This window comes from Leptopilina boulardi, unplaced genomic scaffold (assembly GCF_019393585.1).
Source record: "Leptopilina boulardi isolate dan_hultmark-lab unplaced genomic scaffold, ZJU_Lbou_2.1 LbouV2_55, whole genome shotgun sequence".
NCBI lineage: Eukaryota > Metazoa > Arthropoda > Insecta > Hymenoptera > Figitidae > Leptopilina > Leptopilina boulardi.
The window spans coordinates 1,864,968-1,889,623 of record NW_026138000.1 but is presented as its reverse complement, the minus strand read 5'-3'; the positions used below and the strand labels follow the sequence as shown (position 1 = coordinate 1,889,623).

Genomic DNA, 24,656 nt, shown 5'->3' with positions numbered 1-24,656 from the left:
ATAATAATCCAATTTAAAAAAAAAAATAGAATGATGTAAAAAGTTTGATTTTTTCACGATTGATATTTTTTTCTGTTGCGCTTCAATATATATATTATACTAATTGAGGAATAAGAAAATCTATTTGAATTTGTAAAAAAAAATTTCTATAAAAATTTCATCAACTGCATTTACATTTGATAAAATCATTGAATACATTAATTTATTAATGATCACATTATGAAATTTATTTTGTCATTTTTTTTTTATATAATAAATTAAATCTTTCCTTTTTTTCTAATTTTTTTTTAATTTTTTTATTTTTGTTTATTAAATAAATAATTAAATAAATAAATAATTTTTTTTCAATTAAATTTTTGGGTATTAATTATTATACAATATTCTTCTTTCTATCGGTACCAATTGAAAATAAATAAATTCCTAACTTACCGACCGTAGGTAAGGTAAATTCATACTTTAACAGCAGTCGGTAATTTTTTTTAAATTTCCCTACCTTACCAACCGCTTGAAAGATAGATTTCTACTTTATCATCAACCGGTAATTTTTATTTCTACCTTATCGATTATTAGTAATGTAGTTAATTAATTTTTAATTTTTTATTACTAATGTTTTATTTACTTAATTTTTAAAATAATTAATTAATAATTATTTTTCTGTGAATAAAGAATTTTGCCAACATTTTTTTTTTTTAGAATGAATTATTATTATTTTTATTAATTATCACACACATCAGAGAAGAATAGGAAATTAATAAAGATCGATTGATACTGAGAGAGAGAGAAAATTATGTATAATAATATAACTTTCACCCGCGTGTCAGTTTACGTGAGAGATGTTCAAGAAAGTTCGGTGACCATTCGCGTTAATCGACCTTCGATTAAATCTTGCATCATATTATTATTATATAGTGACTTCGTAACATATATTAATCCTCTTCAAAAAAAAAAAAAAAAAAAAATGTGGGAACAGGAAGGGGAATATAATTAGAGGGTAAAAGTGAAATATTAAAAAGAATATTAAAAAAAAATATATTTTTTTTGTCTTGTGTATACATATATTATTATCGTTTGTTTGAAAATGTCATATTCATTGTGACTTTGTAATTAACCCTTCATTATAACACACTCATGCGGATAAATCACACATAATTTTGACACACACACTTGTTATTATTAGGCAACTTTTGAGTACGCTTTTAAAATTGCTCGTAAAAATTTTTTTTTACATTTGCAATTTATTGGTAATGTCCGTTTATTTATATAAATAAAAAAATTTTATATTATAAATAACAAATTTTCCACTATATTAACCGTTGATAAGGTAGATTCATACTTTACCAACAGGCGGTAATTTTTACATATTCTTATTTTCCTACCTTATCGACTGCTGATAAGGTAGATTCGTACTTTTTCAATAGTCGGTCATTTTTATGCTTTAGTTTCCTATTTTACCGACTGTTGGTAAGATAGATTTATACTTTACCAACAATCGGTAATTCGGGTATATATATATATATATTTCTACTTTACCGATTTCTGGATAAGATGGATTCATATTTTACTTACTGTGGGTAATTTTTAATATTTTTATTTATCTACCTTACCAACAGCTGGTAAAGTAGTAGTAAACTAATAGTAACTTACCACCAGTCGGTAATTATCACATATTCTTAATTTCCAACCTTATCGAATGCTGGTAAGGAAGATCCGTACCTTTTCAATAGTCGGCAATTTTTATGTTTTAGTATTCAATTTTACCGACTGTTGGTAAAGTAGATTTATACTTTACCAACAGTCGGTAATTTGTGTATATATTTACCGATTTCCAGATAAGATGGATTCATATTGTACTTACTGTGGGTAATTGTTAATATTTTTATTTATCTACCTTACCAACCGCTGGTAAAGTAAAATAATAACTTACCACAAATCGGTAATTATCACATATTCTTAATTTCCAACCTTATCGACTGCTGGTAAGGTAGATCCTTACCTTATAAATAGTCGGTAATATTTATATTTCAGTTTTCTATTTTACCGATTGTTGGTAAGGTAGCTTCCTACTTTACCACCAGTCGGTAATTTTTAGTTTCCTACCTTATCAACAACTGGTTAAGTAAAATTAATTTTTTATTTAATTTTTTAAGAACAAAAATAATATTTACTATTATTACTTCACACTATAAAAAATGTAGTTTTGCAATATTAATTGAAAAATTATATTCTAATATAAATAAATAAATAATTTTTTTTTTTTCTATAAAACTTTTATCTTATTAAACTTCTATAAAGAAAAGAAGATAAAAAAAATCTCAGTAATGAAAAAAAAACATAAAAAGGATCTGTGTAATAAATTTCATTGTAGTTACATTGATGGTTAAATCGTTGATAATTGAGTCACATCAATGGCACTTTTCTAAATACCATTTGTACATATATAACAAAAGGCAAATAATCCATTAAGAATCTTGTTTAAATAAAAAAAAAAAAAGAAAAAAGGAAAAAAAAAATTCAAGAACAATTCTTTTTTTCTATATTATTACTAATTTACCGGGGCTAATTTGGACATATAGAAGCAATTATTTGCGTTGTGTATTTTAATTCATCACTATGCACAATGACGAAAAAGACAAAAAAAAATTAGTACAATATTTTTTTTATAAAGAATAATCATGATATTTATATATAGGAGAAAGATTTTGAAAATTCAATTATATTTTAATTATATTTTTTTTATTTTTTATATTTTATTATATTTATTTATTATATTTTTTTTTATTTAATTATATTTTTTATTATATTTTATATTTAATTTATTTTTATTTTATTATTTTATATTTTTTTTAATTTTTTTTATTTTTTTTTATTTATTATATTAAAATTTATTTTTAATTAATTTATATTTAAATATTTAAAGTATTTATTTATTAAAATTTTTTTATTACAAAAATTTTACTCCCATATTGAAAGGAAGTATATTTTATTATATATTATATATATATATATATATATATTTATATATATACATACATTATTCACAATAACTTTTTGCTTGTTTTTTTTGTGTGACCCAAAGCGAGAGATAATGTCACTTTTTATAATACCCAATGAAGCATATTTATATATCGAAGTCGCGGGAGCATCTTTTTGCGGTGAGCGTGAAAGTAAAAATGTAATATAGCCTTTTGCATTTAGGTTATTACACATATATATATATATATATATATATATATATATATATATATATATATATATATATATATATTTGTGTGTGTGACCTCTCCAGGACAAAAGTTACGATGTACTTACATACACATTCGTAACAAAAAAAAAATAAAAATAAAATGGGACCCTCTCTTTTTTTTCAAATTTCACGGTGCTTTCTTTTTAAGTAAACGCGCCAAACACAAAAAAAAATCATAAATTCAACTAATAATGCAATTGCCAGACCTGTTGACAGTAATTTCCTTTCATTTTACTCACATTTTTTTCTTCTTCTTCTTCAACAGGTAGAATACTTTTTACAATATACATATGTAACAACAGGAAATATTTTATTTTTTATTCGATCATTTATTGGGGACCACATACTGTTTTTTTATATGGATTCATATTTCTACAATAATAATCACAAAAATTATATTTACTTTTTTTACACATGTACATTGTATACACATATATTTTAATATATGCAGACAAAGTGATGAAAAAAAAAATTTTTTTTTTTTCATTCTTTTTAATAATTTTGTCACGTATTTTTTTTTAATACATTAAATCGCAATAAAATTTTATCATGTGTTTTTTTAAAAAAAAGTTTTTATAAGCTTATTTTATAGTGCAATAAATAAGAGAAAAAAAAGTAGGCAGATATTAATAAATAAAGTAGAATAAAATAGAAAATAAAATAATAAACAAAAAAAGTCTGTAATTTTTATTTCCCTACCTTACCGACTGCTGGTAAGGTAGACTCATACTTTACCACCAGATGGTAATATTTTTTTATATTTTATACTCTATCTTACCGACTGTTGGTAAGGTAGATTCATACTTTACCACTAGTCGGTAATATTGTAAATGTTTTTATTTTCCTACCTTATCGACTCCGGGTAAGGTAGATTCATACTTTACCACCAGCTAATAATGTTTTGTATATTTTATAATTTTTTACCTTACGGACTATTGGTAAGGTAGATTCATACTTAATCACCAGTCGGTAATTTTTATTTTTCTAACTTAACGACTGCTGGTAAGATAGATTCATACTTTACCAACAGCTGGTAAATTTTTATATTTTATTTTCTTACCTTACTGACTGCACATAAGGTAGAGTCATACTTTATCACCAGTCGGTAATTTTTCAAATGTTTTTTATTCTCCTACCTTACCGACTGCTTTCAAGGTAGATTCGCAATTTACCATTACTCAGTAATTTTTATACGATGTTATTTATATACGTTACCGACTGCTAGTAAAGTAGATTCATACTTTATTACGAGCAGAGTTATTTATTCTCATTCGTTTACTTTACCGACCGCTTGTAAGGCAGAATCATACTTTATCACCTGTCGGTATTTATTTATATTTTTTCACTATACCGACGATTGATAAGGTAGATTCATACTTTACAACAAGTCGGTAATTTTGCTAATATTTTTATTTTCTTACTTTACCGACCGCTGGTAAAGCTACTTTATCACCTATCGGTATTTATTTATATTTTCCCATTTTATCGACGATGGATTAGGTAGAGTCATACTTTACCACCAGTCGGTAATTTTTAAAATATATTTTTCTTTTCCTACCTTACCGACTGCTGGTAAAGTAAATTCCTACCTTGCCAACAGTCGGTAATTTTCTTTAATATTATTTATATAAAATTTAAACAAAAACAAAATTGATAGAAATGCAGAAAAATAAAAGCAAAATAAATTGAGAGAAAAAGAAAAGAAAGAAAAGAATTTTTAAAATTCGAAAAAAATAAAAATACATAAATAACAGGAAAAAAAAAATTACACTTATCGAAAAATTACAATCCTTTGAGGTTTAAAATTTCACTCTCGAAATTTTGAAATGTACATTCACTTTTATAATATATATATATATATATATATATATATATATATATATAAAAATATGATATGCACTTATCTTTCTTGTCTTTTTATAATATTTTACTGTTGTTGTTCTTTTTTTCGTTTTCTCAATCATAAATATTGAGATGATCCTTTAATATTTCGTCCCTTCTTTCTTATTATTTTTTTCTTTTCTTTCCTCTCTTTTTTAAAATAAAGTTGCGTCAATTTTCTTCGTCGAAAAATTTCGTAATTAAATAATAATTCCCAATTTTTTTTTTTTTATATTTTGTTGCACTATAAAATATTTTTAAATATTATTCTTGTTATTTTGTTTTATTTTTGTAATTGTTAATAATATTATTTATTATTATTATTATATTTTTTTTATTTTTTATTGTTATTATTATATTAAAAAAAAATTTCCCTTAACTTAAAACGTTGTTAATTAATTTATTAATTATTATTATTATTTAAAAATCTTTTTTTTTTTTTTGCTTTGTCTGTCTATGAAAAAAAAAAATGAAACTGGATTAAGAGAAGTTTTGGCATAATGCTAATTAAATAAAGATATTCGAAGAGTCACGTGTAAGAATGCGGCAGAAGTGACATCAAGGATTTGTTGCGGTGAATTATTATTATATGGCTCTCCTCCGCCAGGAGTAGTGTTGCATTTCTGTTATATATACATATATACAATATAAATATATACTGAATTACAAGATGTGGGTTATTAAGTTATTATTTCACCAGAAACTCATCTTTTTTTATTTTTATTTTTTTTTTTTACTTTTTTTTCACAAAATTTTTCATATACATAATGAACCAATTATAATTATAAACAATGCGCGGGAATTAATTAAAATAATTAGAATTTTTATTATTATTTTTTTTGCGTTTAATTGTTTTATATTTGTAATTCTAAAGAAAGAAAAAAAAAGAAAGTAGCAAACAAACAAAAATTGTAGGTTATGTTAATGATCATTTTGCTTAAGAAATTAAGGTTATGTTTATGATCGATTTTAATTTTAAAAAAATTGTAGGTTATGTTTATGATCGTTTTTAGATTAAAAAATTATTCGTTAAATTAAGAAATTAAGGTTATGTTTATGATCGCTTAGATTTAAAAATTTTTCGTTATTGTTTTGATAGTTATGATAAAAAAACTTGTAGGTTATGTTTATCATAGTTTTGAAAAAAATATATAAGTAATAATAATAACAGTAAAAAATAATAATAATTACTAATTCACGAACCATAAAAAGTAGTAAACCATCATAAACATAACCTATAATTTTTTTTTAATAAAAACAAACATAAACATAACCTATTTTTTTTTTTTTTTTTTTTTTTTTTGCTTCATACGTCCCTTAATTTCAGAGTGCGTAATATTTTTAAATAATTCTAAAATAGTGTCTCTATAATTTTTTTCTCCCTTTTATTATTTAAATTTTAAATAACGCAACTGATTAATAAATAATTTCACAATAATATAATTTATATCAAAAATAGTAAAAAAATAGAAGAAGAAAAAAAAAGAAATCGACTTAAATTGTAAATAATTTCTCATCAGTTAGGGAGACGCAAGGTAAATTCGATTACGTCACCCTTAACTATGATGATTGTAATGACCGATGATGATGACGACTCGCATATATATATATATATATATATTGAAATATATGTTTTCCGCGTGTGGCACTTTTGATATTCTATTCCAATCTTTAAGTCAAGGCTTAAAACCAGTATATTTTTATGGTAAATATATTTATCATCGAAATCGTTTTCTCTCTCTCTCTCTCTCTCTCTCTCTCAAAAAAAAAAAAAAATTAATCATATTTCATCTCAAAGATTTTTTCAAAGAAATTAATAAAGTTGTATTCATTTTTTTTAAATTCTTCATATGAAAATTATCGACAGGAAAAAATAATAAATTTTTATATGTGTAATAAAAGTAAATAAAGTGACAGCTAATAAAATTTTTTTTTTAAAGAAAAAAAAAGAAGAAAAAAATACACCGTTACAATGGAAACCAGTTTTTTTAAAACGACTTTCTTTAATTAATATTTACTGATTTTTCATTGCCGTATGCCAATATTATAGAATTTCTTCTTCTTTTTTTTACTATTATTATTAGTACATTACTTATTATTATTGTCAATGGAAATGTTCAGAAATAGAAACATTTTTTTTTTTGTAAAGGAAGCAATTTTTCTTAAAAAATATCAAATTTTTATTTATTTGTTTTATTTATTTATATTTATTTTTTAAAATAAAATTATTAATATAAAAAAACCTTATGTAGAAAACTATTTTGCCAACAGTCGGTAAAATAGGAAAATTTAATATAAAAATTACCGACGAATGGTAAAGTATGAATCTACCTTACCAAAAATTGGTAAGATGGGAAAATAAAAGTATTAAAAAGTACCGGCTGGTGACAAAGTATTAATCTACCTTATCAGCAGTTGGTAAAGTAGAAAAAATATAAAACATTACCGACTGATGGCAAATTATAAATCTACCTTACCAGCAGTCGGTAAAGTAGAAAAATGAAACTAACTAAAAATTACCGACTACTGGAAAAGTACTAATCTGCCTTATCAGCAGTAGGTAAAGTAGAAAAATAAAAATATCAAAAATTACCGACTGACAGCAAAGTATAAATCTACCTTACCAGCAGTTGGCAAAGTAGAAAAATAAAACTATAAAAAATAACCGACTGGTGGCAAAGTATGAACCTACCTTAACAACATTTGGCAAAGTAGAAAAAGTAAAACTACCTAAAAATTACCGATTGCTTTTAAAGTATGAATCTACATTATCATTAGTCAATAAAGTATACATCTATCTTGTCAGCGTTTGGTATGGTAGGGAAATAAATGAAATTACCGACTGGTGGTTAAGTAGAAATTTTCCTTATTATCGGTCGGTAAGATAGTATAATAAAATAAATATTATAATTGTTTTATAATTGTGAATTTGTTATTCTAAAGAAAGAAACAAGAAAAAAAATTATAGGTTATACTTATGATCGTTTTCATTAAAAAAAATTATTATTTTTATTATTATTTGTCCAATATTTTTAAAACGAAAGATGAGACGCATTTTTTAAATCATAAATTATAAAATTTATTGGACATTTTTTATATTTATTGAACGATTTTTAGCGTTTATAAAAAATTTTAATTTCTTTACATTTTCATTTACGCGTATATTTTTATTCGAAGACGATAAATTACTAATTAACAATTTTTTTTTATTTTCCCCCTCTTATATATAGGTATATATATATTTATTTTTTTCTTCGTTTTTAATTAACAATTTTTGAAAAATAATTTGTTTAAATGGGAAAAAAATTTATATCTTTAATTTGTTTATAAATAGAAAACAAATTATAGATATAACAAAACAATGTATAAAATTTCAATGAAAAAAATATATTTTCTATTAACAATTTGTATGCTATTAAACAATTTGTAAAATGCAATTTTCATTTTACAAACATTTGAGTGACAGAATGACGTATAATGATTATTGTTCATTAAATAATTCTAAGATATACATGTGAATTTAAAATCAAAGATGCAAATCGAGATGAATGAACAATTATATATCTACTTTGGAAAACAAGATTTATAAAAAAAAATTGACGCTAACTAAATTGAAGTTTTAAATCTTTGAAAAATAACATTATTCATTTAATAACAAAATTAGCACTTCCGAAGCATTTACTAAACATCATTTGTCATATTGTTTTTGATTTTTAAAAAGAAAAAATATATTTTTTTCATTTTTATAAACACCTATTGAGAAAAAAAATAATACAACTTTGTTGGTAAAATTACAAATAGTAAAATAAATTAATATTATTTTTAACTAATTTCATTTTTTTAGCGACAAAATTTAAAAATTTTTTGTTTTGCAAATTTCATTAAAAAGGTGATACGGAGCAAGAATCGAATTATAAACATAACCTATAATTTTTAATCAAAACGATTCTGAACATAACCTATATAATTTATTGATATTGGAATAAAAAAAATTTGATTAAATCGGAACTGTTTTAGTAAAAAAAAAAAATGTTATATTAATGAATTAGGAATATTCAAAAGTAAATAGTCAGCCTCTGATTCAAAATGGAGCTAAGTGTTGATTTTTTGAAAATGTTTTTTGTTATTCATCATTAATATAAAACAAACCTTGTTTTTTAAAAACCACTTCATTTTTTCTTCAATCCTTTTTCGTGTGTCGTATCTGAAACAAAAAGAAAAAAATATTAGAATCTGGGAAATAATTATATTTAATTAAAATTTTTATTTTAAAAGTATTCAATTAGAATTAATTTTTTTGTAGACGAATTGTCGCTTTATATCAAATTCATCATAAACATAATATATAATTTTTCGAATGAAAACGATTATGAACATAATCTATATTTTTTTATCACAACCACCACAAACTAAGCCAATAAATTTTTTAATATTATATTTATATTATTATAAATAAATATATTATTATTATATTATAAAGGGACAGTCAGTTTTATGCGTTTAAAGCTTATTTAAATTTTTTTTCTTAAAATTAATTCTGGGAATGTAAATAAAAACTTGAAAAAAAGAAATCCGCAAATATTAACTTTTAATGCAAGAAACTTACGTAATTTATAAAAAATAGGGATTTTGTCCCCATTTACCCCAACTGATCCTACTAACGAATTAATAATATTCAAAAAAAAATAGTCAGCCTCTTATTCAAAGTGGACCTAAGTGTTATTTTTTAAATTCTTTTTGTTATTCATCATTAATATAAAACAAACCTTATTTTTTAAAAACCACTTTACTTTTTCTTCAATCCTCCTTCGTGTGTCCATAGAGTCGTATCTGAAACAAGAAGAAAAAAATATTAGAATCTGGGAAATAATTATAATTAATTAAAATTTTTATTTTAAAAGTATTCAATTAGAATTAATTTTTTTGTAGACGAATTGTCGCTTTATGTCAAATTCATCATAAATATAATATATAATTTTTCGAATGAAAACGATCATGAACATAATCTATATTTTTTTATCACAACCACCACAAACTAAGCCAATAACTTTTTTATTATTATATTTATATTATTATAAATAAATATATTATTATTATATTATAAAGGGACAGTCAGTTTTATGCGTTTAAAGCTTATTTAAATTTTTTTCTTAAAATTAATTCTGGGAATGTAAATAAAAACTTAAAAAAAAGAAATCCGCAAAAATTAACTTTTAATGGAAGAAACTTACGTCATTTGTAAAAAAAAAAATAGGGATTTTGTCCCCATTTACCCCAACTGATCCTACTAACGAATTAATAATATTCAAAAAAAATAGTCAGCCTCTTATTCAAATTGGACCTAAGTGTTATTTTTTAAATTCTTTTTGTTATTCATCATTAATATAAAACAAACCTTATTTTTTAAAAACCACTTCACTTTTTCTTCAATCCTCTTTCGTGTGTCCATAGTCATATATCTGAAACATTAGAATCTAAGAAGTAATTATAATTTTAAATAACTAAAATTTTTATTTTAAAGTATTTAATTATAAATTAATTTTTTTTGTATACGAATTTTCTGTTTTAATAAAAATGATCATAAACATAACCTATAATTTTTCAAATGAAAATGATCATAAACATAACCTATAATTTTTCAAATGAAAATAATCATAAACATAACCTACATTTTTTGTTTATGACAATTATAAAAATAGTTTTAATTAATAAAAATTTTAAAAATCCTCCCAAAATAAGTGCTGTAAAAATTTCAATAACCTTAAAAATTAAAACTCTTCATATAATTCCCAAAAAAATTACCAAATTGATACCCTTTTCGTTCACATAAATTATGTAAATAAAAAAAAAAACGAAAGTGATCGGTTTGCAATTTTTCTCTCCGTCTGTCAATGAAGGTGACCCATAACTTTCTTTGAAATAAATATATAATATATGATGACTGATGATAAGATGACCGGTTGATCTTCGAGCATGAGACAACGTGACAAGAAGAGGCTTGACCTCAACTTCTCAGCCGCTTTAAGGAGACAAACAAAACTCATCTCTCTCTCTCTCTCTCTTTTTTCTTATTATTATCATTATTATTATTGTTATTATAGTGAGTAGGGACTGATGCAGCATCACTTGGGCCCATCCGCACAAAATGGGGTGGGGGGTCTAAATAAGGTATGGTATTACCTTATACTTACTTATATATACCATATACACTATGAAGATCCGTGAATGAGGATATATAAAGCGGAAGGTTCACAGTGCTTCACGAGTCAGTTCAGTGAAGAGTTTCTTTACAATCATTTTGGATTTATAAAAAAAAAAAAAAAAATTTTTTTTCTTTTACCCTAATCTGTGATTATCATGAAGCATTTGGTAAGTTCAGTAAATAGTGGAAACAATTCTTTCTTCAACACTTCGAACCTGTTTTGGATTATATCGAGATTTTTTTTTTGTTAGTGATGCAGTGAAAAATAAATAATTATGGATTTTGTGATTCCAAAAAATTTATTATTATTACTATTTTTTAATTATTATTATTATTATTATTATTGCTATTATTATTAACTTGGAGGATTGATAATTATAATATACTAGTTTTTTGATTTTTTTATATTCTACGAAAAACAAAAAAAGAGAAACAAACTAGAATTAATAATTTTTTTTTCCTTTTTTTCTTTTATAATTTAGTACGGAAAGGCATTTTTATTATTATAATTCCGTTTACTTTTTCAATAAATAAATATAATTATTATTTTTATATACAGTAAAAAAAATTATTTGATGCAAATACTCGACTACTTGATTATTAACAAATAAATATTTACTTGAGCCTTAATAATTTTTATTTAAATTAAATAAATTGTGATTTGAATCAATAATTTTTTTGTATTTGAAAGAAATACAATTTAATTGATTCAAATAATAATTATTTGATAATAATCAAGTAATCGGATTATTTGAATCAAATAAATTTTTTCTTTTTAATGTGTTAATTTTTTTTTTATTATTTTTTTGATTTATTTTTTATACAAACGAATTAAGAATATTTAAAAGCAAATATTTAGCCTCTAATTCAAAGGTGGATCTAAGTATTGTTTTTTTTTTTTTTTAATGTTATTTTTGTTATTCATCATTAATATAAAACAAACCTTGTTTTTTTTAAAACCACTTCACTTTTTCTAAACCCCTCTTTCGTGTGTCCATGTAGTCGTATCTGAAACAAAAAGAAAAAAAATATTAGAATCTGGAAAAAAATTATAATTTTAAAATGATTAAAATTTTTATTTTAATGTATTTGATTAGAAATAATTATTTTTTAAATTAATTTCTTTCAAAAATTAATTTTTTGTAATTAATTTAAAATAATAATAATAATAATAATAATAATAATAATAATAATAATAATAATAATAATAATAATAATAATAAAAAAGGTTAATTACAATTTTTTCTCAATATGATGAAAATTCTCTTGCGATAGAGAAAGACAGGTGATAAATTAAAGGGTCATCGGGGGGTTTCAATCTCTTGACGAGTTAAGTAATAAATACTTTTCATATGACTTAATAATCAAAAGAAAAAAATTAATTAGTACCTCTTTTGAATTTTCAATATTTCCCAATTTTTTTCTTTTCTTTCTTTTTTCGCAGCAAAAAAAAAAACTGAATTTAATTTATTAAAAAAAAAAAAATTTATACATTTTTTTCAAAAAAAATTTCAATTTTATAAAATATAATACTTTTTTCCAAAATTTTTTATTTTTTTTTTGTTTTTTATATTTTCAAATTTTAATAATTTTATTTTTATGAATTAAAATTTTGAAAAAAAAGTTAAATTAAAAATTATTTTTTAATTTTTTTTCTTTAATATTAATTGAGAAAAAAAAGGTGAATGAAAAATGGAAAAATTAGTTGTAATAAATTGAGCTGCGTCATTTAGTCAATAAAATATTGAAAATGTCTCTTGTGTAAAAGAGGGAGCGTTTATACAAAATGTCAAAGTGAATAGAAGTGACTTTCGCGCATTTCAGTAACTTGCTATGTGGCAAAAGACAAAGCATCGTGTTACAATATGCAAAATATACCATGACCCAGTGAACCTCGTTTAACCTTTTCTTAATCGCAAAACTATCATATCAAAATAAAAAAAAAAAATTTTTTTTTGCAAAATTTAAATTTTTTTTGAAAAACAATTTACTGTAAATTTTCTAGAATTTATAATCATTTTCTTAAATTACTCAATATTTTAGAATTTTTATTTTTAAAAACCAAAGAAAATATTTTCTTCATTTTTATTTCGCAAATTTAAAAAAAAAATTTTTTGTTTTTTTTTTTGATTTTGTTTTGTTTTATTTTTTGTTGTTTTTGTTATTTTGTTTTGTATTTTGTTTAGTTTTTTGTTACTTTTTTGTTTTGTTGTTTTATTTTATTTTTTGTTTTTTTGTTTTATTTTTTGTTGTATTTTGTTTTGTTGTTCTTGTTATTTATTGTTTTTTTATTGTATTTTTTGTTGTATTTTGTTTAATTTTGTTGTTGTTTGTTTTTGTTCAGTTTTTTTGTATTTTGTTCAGTTTTTTCTGTTGTATTTTGTTTTGTTTTGTTGTTTGTTTTTGTGTATTTTTTTTGTTATTTATTGTTTTTTTATTGTATTTTTTGTTGTATTTTGTTTAGTTTTGTTGTTGTTTGTTTTTGTTCAGTTTTTTTTGTTTAGTTTTTTCTGTTGTATTTTGTTTTGTTTTGTTGTTTGTTTTTGTGTATTTTTTTGTTATTTTTGTTATTTATTGTTTTTTTATTGTATTTTTTGTTGTATTTTGTTTAGTTTTGTTGTTGTTTGTTCTCGTTCAGTTTTTTTTTGTATTTTGTTTTTGTTTAGTTTTTTCTGTTGTATTTTGTTTTGTTTTGTTGTTGTTTATTTTTGCTGAGTATTTTTTTTTAGTTTTTGAATAAAAAAAAATTTTTTGCGAAATTGTAAAAAAAAATAAAAACAAAAAAAAACAAAAAATCTGAATAAAAAATAATTAATTAGAGAAAAATGATTAAGTGGCAATGACTCAAAAAATTTATCTAAAGAATTATTCAAAATAACATTTATATATAATTATGCAATCAAAACCAGGAAATTACTAATAGATTACATAACGCAATTATAATCAGTGATTGATTCGTATATTTTACCTTTTAGATAATAATTAAGCAACAAAGCAAGTTTCATCTTTTCTTTTCTTATTTTATTTTTTTTTTTATCATTCATTTTATATTCGATTTAAATATGATTGCAACCAAAAATGTAATTATCGAAAAAAAAATTGCTTAATTATTTTCTATTCTATCCACTCAATATAAGAATAAAATTATATCCACTTTAAAGAAAGAAATATTCTTCTTTTGAGATGAAAATTTATTTATTAAATATTTCTTAAATATTTTAATGAAAATTCAGGTGTAAACGCTAAACTATTTTATTGGAAAAAATTATTTTTTTAATTTGAGAGGAATGTATATTCCTTTCGAAATAAGAATAATTTTATAATAATAATAATAATAATAATAATATAAAAATTAATTTGAATAAGAATTCTTTGAAAGGAAAATTACTTATTCTCAAAATAAGAATAAAATTATTCTTCATTTGAGAGGAAATTATATTTCTTCAAATTTTCTCAATGCTTAAATCAAAATTGAAGAGAAAAACGAAACTACTTCATTACAAAATAAAAAATGTATTCCCATTATGAGATGAATTAATATTTTTCCTCTCAAAAATAAGAATATTTCCTCTCAAAATAAGAATATTTTCTATTTTTGAGTATTTTCTTGTTCGTGGCTAAAAAATGTGGTTATTCTTTCAAAAAAAAATCTTTCAGAAGGATAAGTACTTACTCTCAAAATAAGAATAGAATTTTATAATTCAATGACAATTTATTCTTTCTTTGAGAAGAAAGTATATTTCTTCAAAAATTTTCTCTCACTGTTTAAGACAAACAAAAAATCAATGAAGAGAAAACTACTTTATTACCAAAAAAATTTTTATTCTCATTCTGAGAGGAATTAATATTTTTCCTCTCAAAAATAAGAATATTTCCTCTTAAAATAAGAATATTTCCTCTCAAAATAAGAATATTTTCTATTTTTGAGTATTTTCTTGTTCGTGGCTAAAAAATGTGGTTATTCTTTCAAAAAAAAAATCTTTCAGAAGGATAATTACTTACTCTCACAATAAGAATAGAATTTTATAATTCAATGACAATTTATTCTTTCTTTGAGAAGAAAGTATATTTCTTCAAAAATTTTCTCTCACTATTTAATACAAAAAAAAAATCAATGAAGAAAAAACTACTTTATTACAAAAAAATTTTTTTTTTTATTCTCATTCTGAGAGGAATGAATATTTCCTCTTAAAATAAGAATATTGCCTCTCAAAATAAGAATATTTTCTATTTTTGAGTATATTTTCTGTTTGAAGCAAAAAATTGTGGTTATATATTTTGTATGAAAAAAAAAATCAAATTCGAATATTAAAATTTAAAAAAAAAAATAAAATTTTTTTTTCTTTTTTTTTTTTTCTTAGGTAATATTATTGGCGGCTTTAGTCGCAGTGACATTGGCACAACAACAATCGGGAAGTACACCAATTCCCATAATACGTCAAAGTCAAGAGGGACCAAATCCAGATGGTTCCTATAAATGGAGTTATGAAGCTGGAAATGGAATTGCAGCCGAAGAAGAGGGTCATGTAAAAAATGCCGGATCAGATAATGAAGCAATGGAAGCTGTGGGACAATTTTCTTATACCGATCCCGAGGGAAATAAAATTCAATTGGAATACATTGCCAATGAGGGTAAAAATTTTTTTTTTTTTTTTTTTTTTTTTTAATAAATAATTTTTAATTTTTATATATGAAAAAATTTTTTTTCTTCATTTTTTGAAAAAAAAAAAAATTAGTTTTTAAAAAATAAATAAAAATTAACAAAATAAATAATCAAAATTATAATATTGATTATTTATCAATTTTAATTAATGAAATTAATTACTTTAATTAAGTAAGAAAATTAATTTTAAAAATAATTTTTTAATTAATTTCTATAATTTAATTAATTAATTAATTAATTCGGTACATTAATTTATTTCTTTAGTTTAATTTCAATTTTTAAATGATTAATATTTTTGATTAATTTATATTTATAATTAATAAATTAATTAATTGTATTTAATTGATAAATTTTTTTTTAAATTTATTTTTATATAATTAATTTTTTAATTAATTTTTTTTTTATATTTTAAAAAATAAAAAATTTAAAATTGGATTTTTTAAAACAAAAAAAAATGTTTTAGAGGGTTTCCAACCTAAAGGAGCACATCTTCCAACGCCACCACCAATCCCACCAGAAATTCTCAAAGCACTCGAATGGAATGCAGCTCATCCCGAGGAGGACAACATTGATTCGCCAAAATAATTTTTTTTTTTTTTTTTTTCAAAAAATGAAGAAAAAAAAATTTTTTTTCTAAAAATAAATAAGAAAAAAATTTGTTAAAATAAAAAATGTTTATTAGTTTTTTGTAAAAATTAAAAAAAAAAAAAAAAAAAAAAAGAACTAAAAATTTTTTGAATTTTATAAAATTTTATAATGTGTTTTTAAATATCAAGTTTTTTTAAAATAAAATTTAAAAAAAAAAATTTTTAGAAAATTTATAAAAAAGATTTTTTATTAATTCTTTTTTTAAATTATATATATATATATTTTTTTTTACAAATTTAATAAAAATTTTATTTTAAATGAAATTGATGATGAGAGAATGTGCAATGATGTGTGAGAGAAAAATTAATTTCTAAGTAAAACTAATTTTCAATGTTTTTTATTTTTTTTTTTTTTTCAACATTCAAAATTTGATTGTCATATATTTTTTTTTCTGCGTGAGTGTAAAAATTATTAAAATTCTTTTAAAATATGTAAGAAAACAAAAAAAAAAAAAAATTATATAATGAAAAAATTTTTATCCCCTTTTTATGTATTCGCATATAATAATAATAATTAGAGATTATGATGTATAAGTTAAAATATTTATAATTTATTATTCTTATCTCTAAACTTTTTTTTTTAAATTTAAATAAGTTTATTTAAATAAGTTTTATTTTATAATGTAAAAAAAAAAAAATTGTAAATAAATTATATCTGTAAAGTAAATAGATAATGGAATAATTTATTAATTTTTGTTTAATGTAAAATATAATCAACACATTATATTAAATAAATAAATAAATAATCTAAATAAAAAAAATGCAAAATAATAATATTATAATAAAAATATAAAAATAATAATAATATGAATAATAATAATAATAATAATAATAATAATAATAATAATATAAATAAAAAAATATATTATTTTTAAAAATTTTTTATATTATTTATAAAAATATTATTATATAAATAATTTTTATATGCTCATTAAACTAATAAGTGCTGCCATCTTCTATCTGCGACTTAAAGTAAGGTATAAAAATATTTTTCTTTCAATGGATAACAAAAAAAAAAAAATTTTAATTGTTAAATATTAATTAATAAATAATTAATTAAAACTGTTAATTAAATTTCTGCACATTCTTTTTCTTTAAAGAAAAAAAATTTTTTAAAAAAAAGTGGGACTCGTAATGAAAAAAGTAAATTACTAAAAAAAATTTTTTTTTTTGTTCAAATTTTATCTTTATTTTTAATAAAAAAAATATTTCTATATTAAAAAATACATAAAATAATTGTTATTCATATTTCATCCATCTTATCATATATCGTTAACGATCGAATTGTGTCATATAAAATCTGAAAATAAAAATTGATTGTTATTAATTTTTTTTTTTCATTTTACAACTATATGTATTGAATTTACGATTTTATACACTAAAAAAAAAAAAAAAAAATTTATTTAATTGGAATAATTCGTTACTTGATTATTGGCAAATAAATATTTAGTTGAATGAAATAAATATTTTATTGAATTAAATAAATATTTTATTTGAATCAAATAAATAATTTACTCCAACCAAAGAAATATTTACTTGAATCAAATAAATAATTTACTCCAAGCAAATAAATATTTATTTCAACCAAATAAATATGTAGTTTACTCCAATCAAAGAAATATTTACTTGAACCAAATAAATATGTAATTTACTTCAACCAAAGAAATATTTACTTGAACGAAATAAATATTTTATACTTGAACCAAAGAAATCATTACTTGGATCAAATAAATATTTACTTGAACCAAATAAATATTTTACTTGAACCAAAGAAATATTTAATTGAATGAAATAAATAATTTACTCCAAACAAATAAATATTTACTTGAACCAAATAAATATGTAGTTTACTCCAATCAAATAAATATTTACTTGAACAAAATAAATATTTTATACTTGAACCAAAGAAATCATTATTTGGATCAAATAAATAAATTTCTTCAAGTAAATAAATATTTACTTGAACCAAATAAATATTTTATTTAAAACAAAATATTTTTTTTTTTATTTGAATTAAATAAATTTTATTTTTTTCCGTCTAATAAAAATCAAAAAAAAATTTTAAGACTTATTTTCTCTCACCAGCCGTGAATTTTTTCCCAACATGTTTTTTTTGTTGATCCAAAATATGCTCTGCAACCTCCACTGCAACATTCCTTGTCACTGTTGCAGGCTTCATCGGTTTTTTTGCATGCAAATGTTGTGCCAAACATAGCAATTATACAGACAAGAAGAAGAACAAGAGTTTTTGTGAAGTACATTTTGAAATTTTTTTTTTTTGTTTTTTTTTTTACAAAAAAAAAGTTTAAATGCAATGAAATTGAATTTCAAATTTGATCTGATGATTTTTTTGGCAATAAATGACTGCTTTTTATATGAAATTATTTTTGTGCATTAGTTATGTTAATTATTTTTAAAATATTATAATGAGTATGATAAGAATAATAAACATGTAATATTTCCTTATACCAATTAAGATCACTTGCAGTGTATGTGAAAAAAATAAAAGTTTACATATGTTTTTTTTTTTTTTTGTTTTGATAAAGAATTCTTTATTTTACCAGATATTTTATTATCTTATGATAAAAAAAAAGAATCACCTAATAAATTATTTATTTATTTATTTTTTTTTTAAATTTTATTTTTGCCTCCAAATTAAAATAAACATAACCTATAAATTTTTAATCGAGGTAAAAATATCATAAACACATATAACATATTATTAGTATTATTATTATTATTATTTTAATCGAGGTTAAAAATAACATTAACATAACCTACAATTTTTTTTAATTCAACTAATAATATCATAAACATAACCTATAATTTATTAAACAAAAAATGATCATAAACATAACCTAAAAATTTTTCTTTCTTTCTTCAGAGCGCATCATATATTTTTTTAATAAATAAAACTAATAGTAATATAATAATAACAGTACAAAATAATAATAATAATAATAATAATAATAATATGATTCATAAAAACTAGTAAACTATCAACAAACATAACCTACAATTTTTCTTAATTCAATTAGTAATATCATAAACATAACCTATAATTTATTAAACAAAAAATGATCATAAACATAACCTAAAAATTTTTCTTTCTTTCTTCAGAGCGCATCACATATTTTTTTAATAAAGAAAACTAATAGTAATATAATAATAACAGTACAAAATAATAATAATAATAATAATAATAATAATAATAATATGATTCATAAAAACTAGTAAACTATCAACAAACATAACCTACAATTTTTCTTAATTCAATTAGTAATATCATAAACATAACCTATAATTTTATTAAACAAAAAATGATCATAAACATAACCTAAAAATTTTTCTTTCTTTCTTCAGAGCGCATCACATATTTTTTTAATAAAGAAAACTAATAGTAATATAATAATAACAGTACAAAATAATAATAATAATAATAATAATAATAATAATAATAATAATAATAATAATAATAATAATTTGATTCATAAAACCTAGTAAACTATCAACAAACATAACCTACACTTTTTTAATCAAGATAAAATTATCATAAACATAACCTATTATATACTAATCAAGTTAAAAATATAAACATAATAATTTATTATTTTTTAATTAAGCTAATATTATCATAAACATAACCAACAATTTTTTAATCAAGAAAGAAATATCATGAACATAACCTACAAATTATTTTTTTTTATTCTCAGGTCCTAATTTTTAAAATTTTTTTATTATCATATACTAAGTTCTAAAAGTAATAAGCACTGGAGATAAGAAAGGCAAAAAAAAATTATAGGTTATGTTTATGATCGTTTTACATTGCGATTAGAAGCTCCATTTTAGTTATTTATATAAAATAAAAATTAGTTTTTATTTTCTATGTACTAAGGACATTCTATCATTTTTTTTTGTATTTTTAACCCCCAATACTATCAAAAACATAACCTATAATTTTTTTTTATCAAAACAATCATAAACATAACCTGCTTTTTTTGCTTCTTCCTTTCTTTATAGAACGCGTCACATATTTATTTTAAACTTACTGATAGCAACTTTAACAATTATAAAAAATATAGTAATAATAATAATAATAATAATAATAATAATAATAGTAGTAGTAGTAGTATTTTATTTTTGTATGCTATGTACATAATAATAATAGTAACAATAATAATAATAATAATAATAATAATAATAATAATAATAATATAAAATAATAATAATAACCATCATAAATCTATGAGTCATATAAAGTCGTAAACTATCATAAACATAACCTACAATTTTTTAATCAAAACAATCATAAACATAACCTACAATTATTTAATCAAAACAATCATAAACATAACCTATAATATTTTATCGAATCAATCATGAACATAACCTATAATAATTTATCGAATCCATCAAAAAACATAACAAATATTTTTTTATTCAAAAGAATCATAATCATAACCACATTACCATAAACATAAATTAAACTTCATTTACTTTTTAACGATAAAAATATTAAAATTCAAAAAATTCAATTTCAAAAAAAAAATTTCAATTTTGCGAAAAAATTTAAAATCACCTTATTTATATAGAAAGTTTTACGTCTAATTTTCTAATGTTTTTATTATTAATTAATTATATATAAATAAATACGTGTGATGGGATTTGTAATTTATAAGAAATTATTAGTAAAAATAATTTTTGTTTTTTTGTCACATGTTATCTTTATTTTCAACAAAATATTATTTGATATTAAAAATACATTAAAAAAAATATATTATTCATATTTCATTCTCCTTATCGTATATATCGTTAATGATCAAATTGTGCCAAATAAATCTGAAAATAAAAAAATTATATTTTAGTATGTAAGTTTATATTTAATTATTTTCTTAAATTACAAACTATCAAATTAAATAAATAATTTACATCAACAAAATAAATAATTTATTTCAACTAAAGAAATATTTACTTGGTTCAAAATAAATAATTTACTTCAAGCAAATAAATATTTACTTGAACCAAATAAATATGTAGTTTACTCCAATTAAATAAATATTTACTTGAACCAAATAAATATTTTACTTGAACCAAAGAAATATTTACTTGAACCAAATAAATATTTTACTTGAATCAAAGAAATATTTACTTGAACCAAATAAATATTCTACTGGAACCAAAGAAATATTCAATTAGATGAAATAAATAATTTACTCCAAACAAATAAATATTTACTTAAACCAAATAAATAATTACTTGAACAAATAATAATAATATTTTACTTGATTTATACAAATAATTTTTATTTAATTTAAATAAATATTTACCAGCCATTGACTTCTCTCCAGCATGTTTTGTTTAATTTTCCAAAGTATGCTCTGCAACCTCCACTGCAACATTCCCTGTCACTGCTGCAACTTTCGTTTTCTTTTTTACATGCAAATGTTGTACCAAACATTGCTATCAAACAAACAAGTAGAAGCACAAGAGTTCTAGTGAAATACATTTTGAAATTTTCTTTTTTTCTTTTACCAAAAAAAAAAAAAACTAAGAATGAATTTGAATTTGGATCTGATTTTTTTTGACAATATTTGACATGTATTTATATCGAATCAATATGTTAATTATAACACTTTATTATTATTATTATTATTATTATCATCTGAGATAAGAAAAACTTGTAATTTTTCCTTGTACCACTTAAGATTGCTTGCAGTATAATACAAAAAATAAAAGTTTACATATATTTTGATAAAGAATTTATTTTCCAGGTATTATATTGCGTCTAATGATAAAAAGAAATCCCCTTATATAATAAATTAAATATAGGGGAATCACCCTTTTCTAAAAAAGGGAATTTTCATGATTTTGTATTGTTAATTGAAAATTTTATTATATTTTTTTCTCCAAAGTATAATAAACATAACCTTTAATTTTTTAATTTATGGTAAAAATATTTTTTAAACATAACCTATAATTTTTTTTGTTCCAAACTATAATAAATATAACCTATATTTTTCTTGCTCCAAATTATTGTAAACATAACCTATATTTTTTCCCTCTAAACTATCATAAACATAATCTAATTTTTTTTGTTCCAATACAATCATAACCTATAATATTTTTGCCCCAAACTATCATAAACATAACCTATATTTTTCTTGCTCCAAATTATTGTAAACATAACCTATATTTTTTCCCTCTAAACTATCATAAACATAATCTAATTTTTTTTTGCTCCAATACAATCATAAATATAACCTATAATATTTTTGCCCCAAACTATCATAGTGAATTTTCTTATCAATACATTTTACAACAATGTTACTCATTTTTCTTTTAAAAATAGAATAGGGAAAATGTTTTTTCTGTTCCTTATCATGAATAAATTATATTGTTACAATTTTTCACGCTCTAGTATATATAAAGTAACTTTTTTTTTCCTTTCGTTCATTAAAATACAAGAAAACAGTTTCACATACAGATAATAAAAATATAAACATAAATTTATTTTTGAAGAAATTTTTTTTTCAAGTCTAAAAACTATAATAAAAAAAAAAAATGTATTTCACAAAAGCTCTTTTACTACTTTTCGTTTGTTTGGTAACAATGTTTGGCGCAACATTTGCCTGCAAAAAAGTCGATGAATCATGCAGCACAGACAGTGAATGTTGCAGTGGAGGATGCAGAATATATTTTGGATCATCACAAAAAACATGTTGGGAAAAAATGAAAGGCTGGTGAGTGAAAATAATAATAATAATCAATATTTAAATTTTTATATAGTGAAAAAGAAAATTATTTAATTCAAATAAAAATATATTTGATTTGAGTAAAATATTTATACCGTTCAAGTAAATATTTATTTCTTTAAAGTACTAGATATTTCTTTAGATTAAGTATAATATTTATTTCGTTCAAGTAAATATTTATTTGGTTTAAGTAAAATATTTATTTGGTTCAAGTAAAATATTTATTTGATTCAATGAAATATTTATTTCGTCCAAGTAAATATTTATTTGGTTCAAGTAAAATAATTATTTGGTTCAAGTAAAATATTTATTTGGTTCAATTAAATATTAATTAGCAAGTGGATTTTATTAAATTTATTTATTACAAATTTTTTGGCATTATATTAAAATTATATAAAAAAATTTTCTCTTTTTTCAGATTCCAGAAATTTACATGAATTATTTCCAAGAAATTTGTTAAGTTTCAATAAATTTTTACTACATTATAACAATTATTATAACATGCAAATAAATATTGAAACATAAAAATAATTATCATAATTATTATTGTTACCCTTATTATTATTATTATTATTATTATTATTATTTTTTTACTATAATTATTGATAATAATATTTTTATTACTAGTATTATTGGGGTGCATGAATTTCCCATAAAAATTATTATTCACAATTTTTATATTAAAGTATTTTATTAAAAATAATTATTTTTTACACGAATTTGTAAATTTTCAAATTAAAAATTTTATGGATTTTCTTTAGATACGAATTTTTACATAACAAAATTTTTAGCTACCGAATTTTTGTTTGACAGAATTTTTATTATTACGAATTTTTAACTGATGGAATTTTGAAAATGTCGAATTTTCATTTTGTCCGAAATTACAAACGTCCGAATAAAAAATTGACAGAAAGATTTCGGCGCAATTTTCAAAAAATTGCGAACGAAATAATTTTCTGTCTATTGTTTGTTCGGACAATTAAAATTCTTTTAATTAAAAAAAATTCTATAATTTAGTCAAAATTTTTATTAATTTATTTAGTAAACGAATCGGGACTGTTAAACTAGTAAAAGTAGAAAAAAAAAACATTTTTTTTCTACTAACGAATTAATAATATTCAAAAGCAAATAGTCAGCCTCTGATTCAAAGTGGACCTAAGTATTGTTTTGTTTTTTTTTTTTTTTTTTAATGTTATTTTTGTTATTCATCATTAATATAAAACAAACCTTGTTTTTTTAAAACCACTTCACTTTTTCTTCAATCCTC

The 24,656-nt window shown here is 20.7% G+C and overlaps 1 protein-coding gene and 3 long non-coding RNA genes across 4 annotated transcripts; 2 read left to right on the top strand and 2 right to left on the bottom strand.

Annotated features, from left to right (window-relative positions):
• Positions 1 to 11,327: 11,327 nt before the first annotated feature.
• LOC127290104 (endocuticle structural glycoprotein SgAbd-8-like) lies at positions 11,328 to 16,592 on the top strand. Its single transcript, XM_051318495.1, has 3 exons — positions 11,328 to 11,494; positions 15,689 to 15,959; positions 16,454 to 16,592. Exons 1-3 carry the CDS (start codon positions 11,483 to 11,485, stop codon positions 16,573 to 16,575), a joined length of 405 nt encoding a protein of 134 aa, XP_051174452.1. The 5' UTR covers positions 11,328 to 11,482; the 3' UTR covers positions 16,576 to 16,592.
• A 1,206-nt stretch (positions 16,593 to 17,798) lies between these two features.
• On the bottom strand, positions 17,799 to 19,050 carry LOC127290097 (uncharacterized). The gene is made up of 2 exons (XR_007844252.1): positions 18,720 to 19,050; positions 17,799 to 17,937 (listed from the first exon to the last, which is right to left on the bottom strand). It is a non-coding gene; the product is annotated as an uncharacterized LOC127290097 (long non-coding RNA).
• Positions 19,051 to 21,335: 2,285 nt separating this feature from the next.
• Positions 21,336 to 22,216, bottom strand: LOC127290199 (uncharacterized). The gene is made up of 2 exons (XR_007844271.1): positions 21,965 to 22,216; positions 21,336 to 21,476 (listed from the first exon to the last, which is right to left on the bottom strand). It is a non-coding gene; the product is annotated as an uncharacterized LOC127290199 (long non-coding RNA).
• An 869-nt stretch (positions 22,217 to 23,085) lies between these two features.
• Positions 23,086 to 23,920, top strand: LOC127290200 (uncharacterized). The gene is made up of 2 exons (XR_007844272.1): positions 23,086 to 23,377; positions 23,808 to 23,920. It is a non-coding gene; the product is annotated as an uncharacterized LOC127290200 (long non-coding RNA).
• The last annotated feature ends 736 nt before the right edge of the window (positions 23,921 to 24,656 follow it).